This window comes from Portunus trituberculatus, chromosome 18 (assembly GCF_017591435.1).
Source record: "Portunus trituberculatus isolate SZX2019 chromosome 18, ASM1759143v1, whole genome shotgun sequence".
Lineage (NCBI taxonomy): Eukaryota > Metazoa > Arthropoda > Malacostraca > Decapoda > Portunidae > Portunus > Portunus trituberculatus.
Window position 1 is genome coordinate 594,722 of NC_059272.1, and position 9,269 is coordinate 603,990.

Genomic DNA, 9,269 nt, shown 5'->3' on the forward strand with positions numbered 1-9,269 from the left:
TGGAGTGATATCGGGATTTTAGAACTCAACGATTACTTGAGGACAAGAACCCAGATATTGTGGGTCTTACTGAAACAAAACTGAGAGAGGAGAAGACCTGATGATGGTTGGAGAAGGAAATATAATGTTTGGAAAAGAAATAGAGTAGGTAAGATGGGAGGAGGAGTGATGTTGCTGGTTAAAAAGATATAAAGGTGGATCAAGTGAAAAAGGTATGGGAAAGGCAGAAGTGCTAAAGATCAGAGCAGAAACTAATGAAGGAAAAAGAGGCACTACATAGTGGTGTACGTACCACCTAAGACAAATGCATGGTCAGTACAGGAATATGAAGAAATGATAAGTGATACAGGAACATGTCTGGAAGAAATGTTGGGTGGCTGTGAACGAACTATAATGATGGGAGATTTTAATTGTAAAGAGGTGTGTTGGGAGGACTGGTCAATGGAAGGATCAGAGACAACATGGGAAATACACTATTGACACTGGCAATGGAAAATGTGTTAACTCAGTGGGTCAAAGAAGATACTAGGTTTGGAGGAGAGGAGCATCGTCAAGACTGGACTTGGTCTTTAGTACAGAGCCAATGGTCATTGAGGAGATGAGGGTGGAGTGCCCTTTAGCAAAGAGTGATCATGCAGTTTTGGAGTTCAAGGTGATAGATGAAGAGAAATCTAGAAGAAATGAAGAATATAAAGTGGGAAGATGGAATTATGCCAAGACAGATTTTGGAAACCTAAAGAAATTCTTTCAAGAGACAAATTGGATGAAATTCAAGAGTGCTAAGGAGCAAATGAAAAGTGGAAGGAATTTATAAAAATATACAAAGAAGGTGAGAAAAATTTGTACCAATAAGACAACATAGAAGTTGGAAAGCAGGACTGGTTTAACGATAGATGTGAAAAGGCTAGAACAAGAAAAGAGGATGCATGGAAGAGGTGGAGAAGGAAAAGACGGATTAAGCAGTGGGAAAGTTACAAAAGAGCAAGAAATGAATATGTGTTGATTAGAAGAGAAGAAAGAAAGAAACAAGAAAAGGATATAATTGATAAATGTAAAGACCAACCAAGGCTTTTTACAGACATGTGAACAACAACATCAAAAATAGAGAAAGTATTGAAAGTTTAGAAGTAAATGGAGTATGCAGTGAAGATCCCAGGAAATGGCAGAGGCTATGAATGGATGCTTTCGGAAGGTATTCACAAAGGAGACTGCTTTTGACAAACCACTGGTAATGGAACAGAAAGGGATTATGAAGGAGTTTCAAGTAACTGTGGAGGAGATCAAGAACATGATGGGGAGTTTAGAAGTGAGAAAAGCTGTGGGACCTGATGGGGTATCAGGATGGATTTTAAGAGAATGCAGGGAGCAATTGGCAGAAAAAGTTTGTGAAGTAATTGATGCCTCATTAAGGGAAGGTGTAGTGCCCCAAGACTGGAAAAGAGCTAACATTGTCCCAATCTATAAATCAGGTAACAAGAGAGACCCATTGAACTATAGACCAGTGTCACTTACAAGTGTGGTAGCTAAGATGTGTGAGAGGGTGGTGAAGAATAGATGGACAGACTTCTTGGAGAAAAATGACATACTTTGTGAGTGTCAATTTGGTTTTAGAAAGGGCGTTCATGCACGACAAACCTGATATGTTACTATTCGAGGGTGATAGATGTAATACAGGAAAGAGATGGTTGGGCTGATGGAATATATCTGGATTTAAAAAAGGCCTTTGATAAGGTACCACACCAGAGACTGATCTGGAAACTTGAAATGGTAGGAGGAGTGCATGGCAGTTTACTAAAATGGATGGAAGACTTTTTGGTAGGAAGAGAAATGAGAACAATAATTAAGGACAGACCATCAGAATGGGGATTGGTGGAGAGTGGAGTTCCACAGGGATCAGTGTTGGCACCAGTAATGTTCGCAGTCTACATAAATGACATGGTGGATGGGGTGTCCAGTTATGTGAGCCTATTTGCAGGCGATGCAAAATTGTTAAGAAAAGTGAGATGTGACAAAGATTGCGAACTACTCCAGGAAGACTTGGACAGAATATGGAAATGGAGCTGTACATGGCAAATGGAGTTCAACACGACAAAATGCAAGAAAATAGAGTTTGGCAAGAGTGAAAGAAGAATCAGGAGTATGTACAAGATAGGAAATGAAGACATAAAACCAGTCATGAAGAAAAAGACCTTGGGGTGACAATTACCAATGACCTATCGCCAGAGAGACATATAAACAAAATAATTGGAGAAGTATTGAACTTATTGAGGAACATAAGAGTGGCGTTCGTATATCTAGATGAAGAAATGATGAAGAAAATAATTACTGCAATGATAAGACCGAGGCTTGAATATGCAACAATACAGTGGGCTCGAACTTAAAGAAACACATAAGGAAACTAGAGAAAGTACAGAGGGCTGCAACAAAATGGTGCCTGACTTAAGAGATTTGACTTATGAAGACAGACTGAAAAGAATGCAACTTCCAACCCTGGAAAACAGAAGAAAGGGAGACCTGATAGCAATATACAGAGTGATGATTGGCATGGAAAAAATGGATAGGGAAGATCTGTGTATGTGGAATGGAAGAATGTCGAGAGGGCATGGGAAAAAACTAAAATGGCCACTTATAGGAGAGATGTGAAAAAATATAGCTTCCCTCATAGAAGGGTGGAAGCATGGAATAGTTTAGACGTGGAAGTGGTCAACGCAAGGAATATTCATGATTTTAAGAAAAAGCTGGACATTAATAGATATGGAGACGGGACAACACGAGCATAGCTCTTTTCCCGTATGTTACAATTAGGTAAATACAATTAGGTAAATACACACACACACACACACACACACACACACACACACGGCCGGTAGCTCAGTGGTTAGAGCGCTGGCTTCACAAGCCAGAGGACCGGGGTTCGATTCCCTGGCCGGGTGGAGATATTTGGGTGTGTCTCCTTTCACGTGTAGGTGTTGTTCACCTAGCAGTGAGTAGGTACAGGATGTAAATCGAGGAGTTGTGACCTTGTTGTCCCGGTGTGTGGTGTGTGCCTGATCTCAGGCCTATCCAAAGATCGGAAATAATGAGCTCTGAGCTCGCTCCGTAGGGTAACGTCTGGCTGTCTCATTAGAGACTGCAGCAGATCAAACAGTGAAACACACACACACAGTGTTAGAGTCACCCTATCAGTGCACACAGAGGGTTGAATAAATACCAAACAGTGAAGCATTAACTATTTCAGTACTGGGTCACCTTGAGTTTTTTGTGTGATTAGGCGATTTCATTGACATTAGGAAGAGTCTGTGGAGGTCAGGAGATTAATGGCCCCAGTCTTCATTATTTTAATCCCTTCAGTACTGGGATGCATTTTTACCACAAGTTTTAGGTGTGATTAGACCATTTTATTAACATTAGGAAGGATCTATGGAGGTCAAAAGATTAATGGCCACAATCTTCAGTATTTTAACCCCTTCAGTACTGGGACACATTTTTATCTTGAATTTTGGGTGTGATTAGACGATTTTATTGACATTAGGAAGGGTCTATGAAGGTTACAAGATTAATGGCAAGAGTCTTCACTATTTTAAATCACCACATGAGTTTCTGAAGTTGCATAAAATCACCAAATAGTAAGCAGAGTAAATATAGAAATGTATCTTGGTACTGTAGGCATTAATAAGATCTGTATTGTGACTGACTGGCATTCTGTGTGACATTGCAGCGAATCACTTGGCTGAAGGGTGAGCTGGAGCGGCGAGGACGGAACGCTTCCCGGAAAGCAGCGGACGGCCTGTGTGACAATCGTATTCTTGACGCGGCCCAGCAGGTGATGAGCGGCCAGAGTCTTCACTGTTTTAATCCCCACATAAGTTTCTGAAGCTACATAATATCACCAAATAGTAAGCAGAGTGAATATGTAAATGCATCATGGTACTGAAGGAAAGGTTAACTGTCTTGCCTCCCCTACAGAATGAAGGGAAGGTGGAGAGCCTGGGCGTGCTGGGAATGCAGGAGATAGAGGAGTCGCTGGTGTCAGTGGGGGCGCTCCCCGTCACCCACGAGGCAGACTCAGACGTCACCTCAGACAAGATTGCTCCAGACACAAACTTCATCAACCCATCGCACTTGATTCATGGCGGGGGAAAGAAGCTCATGGTGGGTGTTGCTGGTGGTGGTGGTGGTGGTGGTGGTGGTGGTGCTCATTTGGTTAGATATCACAGCTGCCACTCACTGCCTTGGTGTTTGTGTTGTGGTGGTGAGGAGAGGAAGGCAGTGAGAAGCAGCTATAACAGAGGTTCATATTTTAAAAACACCTGCATTGCACCTCCACTGCATTCAAAAGGTTCCAATTGAAGTGACACAGGTTATTAAGGGTGTTTTTATGGCTCTAGTGATAGACTGATGGAAGAAATACCCATGAAACCCTAGCTAACCATCTCTGGCCTTTAGAAATAGTCTTGGCAAAGGAGCAGTATTTCAGAACATGAGCCAGAGTCCTGCATTTGTGTTATCTCTATAGCAGGTGGTACTGTTACAAGTAGAAAAGTTAATATTGATGAATACACAGAGGGGTGAGAAGTGATAGTGAAGGAACCCTCCAGAAACAGATTTGCAGCTTCCTTATCATACTCCTGACACGTGTGGCCTGACTAGCAACACTTCACAACACATGGTTCATCTTCACAGCACATTACAACACACGGTTTACCTTCAGAGCACATCACAGCACACAGTTTAGCTTCACAGCACATCATGGCACACAGTTTACCTTCACAGCACATCACATCACACAGTTTAGCTTCACAGCACATCATGGCACACAGTTTACTTTCACAGCACATCACAGCACACAGTTTACCTTCACAACACATCACAGCACACAGTTTACCTTCACAACACATCACAGCACACAGTTTACCTTCACAGCAGATCACAGCAAATGGTTTACTTCACAACACATCACAACACATGGTTTACCTTCACAGCACATCACAACACACAGTTTACCATCACAGCACATCACAGCACATGGTTTACCTTGCAGAACCAGCTGTTGTCCCACCAGGCGCTGCGAGCTGTATCCCCTGAGCTGGCCTCTGTTGCTCTGGACTGGAAAACTTTCCGTAATGTGAAGGAGTGCTCCTGCTCCACTCCCTTTGATCACTTCAGCCGCAAGGTGAGTTTTGGGTTTCCATTACAGGTAAAATGACATAAAGACCAGCCACTTGGGACAGTAAATTACTTTTCATTTTAGGATTTATAGAGAAAATATTTAGTAGAGAACTAATGACAAAATGTTACCTGTAAACCTTGAGCTCTGAAGGGTGTCTTTAAATCCCAACCCACAACTAAAGCCAGGCCTTGTGTTCCGCTGCAGCACCACTGCTGGCGGTGCGGGGAAGTGTTCTGTACTCGCTGCATAGACAAGAAGACAGCGCTGCCGGGCCACCTCAGCCAACAGCCAGTGCCTGTGTGCCGACCGTGCTACAAGGATGTCACTCGCTCCGTCTCGGTGGACACGCCATAGTCGGGGAGGAGGGGGTGATCAACTACTGTGGAGTGATTCATATTTATTCCTCCTCTTCCTTCTCCTCTTCTTCCTTCTCCCTGTTTTCCTTGTTGTAAGAGCTGCAGCCAGGCTGGGGTGCCACCATGGCATCTCAGGGCAGCTGGTCAGTCAGTCAGATGGGATGGAGTCTTCATTGCTACCAGCCCTTCATTGGGTGGTGGCGTGGAAGGCAGGCAAGCAGCTTCCCTATAAATTTGCCTCTCTGTGTTAGGAGCAGAGAACTGTGATTGGCCAGCACACATTGGCTCTACTTAGAAGTGTCCAGTGGAAGTGCCGCTGCTGCTGCCGCCACATGTGGAGGCTTCCACTGGTCGTGTTGTTGATTTGTCACTGTTTGCACTCTCCTCTGCGAGGACATGACTCTGGTGTGGTAGTGCAGCGTTTGTACACAGGTGGGTCGCACTCCACCACACAGGATTAGCCGGCAACCATTACCAGAGTACAGTACTACTACTTCACCTACTTAAACCTCATGGTCATTCTTTGATTGTTTAGCTCTTAGTTTTTTGGAGTGTCAAGTTGTACTTCAGTACAAGTTATGAAATGCATTCATCCTTTCCATGGTCAAGATGGAGCAAGGAGGGAAATGCTTCACTATTGTTAAAATACCTGGAAGTCTAACTGACCTTATAACTCAAAAAAAATATATATTATACTCTGATTTAGTTCCTGTTATGAGACAATTATATAATGCAGTTATGCTAGAATCATATAAACCTATAATTGATAATTTAAGTTTAAGTTACAAAAGAGAGGCAGGAGTTGTGAGGTAAGCGTGTTGGTGGGCAGAAGGCTGACACCAGCACACAGCACTGGTGGTGGTGGTGGTGGTGAGGCACCTTGGGGGTTTCCCCAGTGCATACAGTACCTAGAGGAGATGCAGCTGTAGAGGTGCATCACAAGTGGTGCCTGTGAGGCTGCACTGTGTAGCTCACACTGTGATAGTGAGGATCTGAAAGCAGCGGCACAGACAAGCCGCCACTTTGTGTAGCTAAAATGAAACTGCCGGCCACAGAAGGCACTGCATGTCTCACCATCACAGCGTTTGTAGATACATTGCAGTGTTACACGTGGCCAGCAGTCTGTCTGTCTGTCTGTCTGTCTATTGTTCTCTCTGTCCATGTCTCTGATGCCATGTCTCCTTTTGAGAGAGAAGTGTCTGTCTGTCTCTGCAGGAATACATTGTAAACATTTGTACAGTATGGCAGGGCAAACCCAATCAAAACTGTTGCCTGTCAGACGTTTGCCCTGCATCTCCCTGCAGACAGACGACGCCACACTGGAAGAGCATTGAGACATGAATTTGTGATCTGAATAAAGTCAGGTTCATGACTATTTTAGTTTCAGAATTTTCACAGGCAAACTCAGAATGAATTCTTGGCGGTGTGTTGTAACTCCCCTGGCATCCCTCACACCCTTCCCTCCTCTGTTCTGTTGTCATTGTGGTCCACAGGCAGCCTTTACTGAGTCATTGTTTGAATTCATTACTCATCTGTCTCACACTTTTCATCTTATTTCACAACAAATAGTTATTCCTTGTGTGACATGATTTCTTTGTTGATCATTTAAGGGTTTAATGTTACCATATTGATTCCCAATAACCTGTTTGAGTATAGTGTGTCTGTTCTGATTAAAGTTGCCTGGACATCCTCCTAGGCGTGAGCCCTCAGACTTATCAGGAAACATCAATCTCATCTTTGTGGGTAAATTAATTGAAGGAAATTAATTATATTTCATATTGGGAGATTTCATAAGGAATAGGAGAAAACTGTCAAACAAGAAATAACTGTGTTTCATTCCAGCTTCCAGAGTGCTTAGAAAGTTGTTACGGAGATCCTGGAAGACTCAAAGACTGGAAGCTCACTCTTGTATCCTTTGCACTCACACTCTGTAAACTGTGAACAGTAGAAAGTTGCACAAAGAGAGCAAGTAACTTATTGTTGAGGAAGGGAGACAGACCTGCAGAGCAGCAATGCATGTAGGTCATCAACACAGGAATGGAACGGTAGCAGTAGTTTAGGCATTTTCTTCCAGGCAATACAGGGTTGTGCCTCAGAGGTGTGGCAGTCTCTCCTCCCTGCTGGTGTCCACAGGTCTGAGTAGCCAAGGCAATCATGGGACACTGATAATAGACCCTTGATACAATTGTGTTCCACATTCACCTTGTAATTATTTATGTTACCTTAAGTTTCTTCCATTGATCAGGGAATACATTACCATTATGATACTAACAAATACCAAACTTGTTCCTTGCCTCAAATATCACTATTACAAATTATTTATTATTTTTTTATGCTCAAAGCCTACCAAGAGATAATAAGAAGTGTGGTGTCAGGAGGAGGAAATAAGGCAGTGATTGCCATTGATTCAAATTTTCATAGATGAATAAATAAATGGAGACAAATGTGTCACTTGATCTTTCATCCTTTCATTGCATATTTCCTTGTGTCAGCCAATGTTGTAAGTCTCTACTAGTCTCTACTTAGATAGTAACTATTTGCCTCACACCACTTCACACTAGAAACTTTTATCAAGTGAAGGAAATTGTGGTGATTTACTGTTTGAGTCCTTGCTTTGACATTCAGTACTGGAGTGGATGTCTGGCATTGTCACATGAAAGGATTTGGTCACTCATGGTAGCATTGCATCACAGGGGTTGCCTACTCTGTCCCCAGAAAGCACCCCTGGCCAAGTGTTATGAGATGGTGACACTGACAGAGTAAAGACCAGTGCCAGCTAAAGACCTTCAGCGTGTGTATTTATCTACTTGTGTTCAGTGTCTGAGCTCCACATGTGTAGCCCTGGAGGAAGACTGAAGGAGGGCAATTGTAGTACTGTAGGCTAGGTAGATAGCAAGATGGTTAGGAAAAGATATAGCATGTAAATTTACCGTTATGCAGTGATACTGTATTTCCTTCTATTGATGTTTACTCTACTGTTATTTGCACACTTTAGTTTTATTATTTTACCAAGCAGTTCAGTCCAAATCATTTCAAAGTATTGCCATACAGAAAATCAGTTATTATTTTCTATTCATTTTTTTTTTTTATTTACTTATTTTTTTATTATTATTATTCGGGCATCTTCCTGTTCTCACTTTTTTTTCACGTTCCCTCAAGTGTACAGTTTCTTTTCTCTTCCACAATAGTTGATCTTTGCTATGTATACCTACTCTTCTATTCATCTCTTGGCAGATTTATGGCTTCTAGAAATTATATCATGGTGACGTGTAGTAGTAGTAGTAGTAATAGTAGTAGTAGCACCAGTGGTAGTAGTAGTAGTAGTAGTGGTGGTGGTGGTACACAAGTGAGTGAGTGAGTGATAGCGTCGTCTAGCTGAAGCTCTCACCCCTGGTACATATTTTAGGAGCAGACCCAGCGTGAAATATTCCTGACACACCCGGAGCATGGAGAGGAAGATGCCTGGCCGTGATGGTAAGACTGTTTGGTGTTGGTAGACTAGTGAATATAAGACTAACAGTCCATTCACAAGGTTACCTAGATATTGTACTTACTCCAGTATAAAGAAAAAAAACGTGACACGAGGGAAGGATAGGAATGTTTTGAAATGGTGCTAGGAATGAGGAAAGATGCAATGCTTTTAAGCTCTGAGTACCAGGACGCGTTTCCATATTCATTCTGATTACTATTTGGCGATTTTATACAGCTTCAGAAACATGTTGGGATTAGAATAGTAAAGATTG

The 9,269-nt window shown here is 42.4% G+C and overlaps 1 protein-coding gene across 3 annotated transcripts in view; it reads left to right on the top strand.

Annotated features, from left to right (window-relative positions):
• Positions 1-7,972, top strand: part of LOC123505870 (myotubularin-related protein 6-like) — a 263,730-nt gene extending 255,758 nt beyond the window's left edge. For all 3 annotated transcript variants that reach the window (XM_045257680.1, XM_045257679.1, XM_045257681.1), the window contains 4 exons: positions 3,719-3,823; positions 3,967-4,152; positions 5,042-5,173; positions 5,375-7,972. In XM_045257680.1, the coding sequence (XP_045113615.1) occupies positions 3,719-3,823; positions 3,967-4,152; positions 5,042-5,173; positions 5,375-5,524 (573 nt within the window). In that variant the 3' untranslated portion in view covers positions 5,525-7,972. The remainder of the gene's footprint in view (positions 1-3,718; positions 3,824-3,966; positions 4,153-5,041; positions 5,174-5,374) is intronic.
• Positions 7,973-9,269: the final 1,297 nt, after the last annotated feature.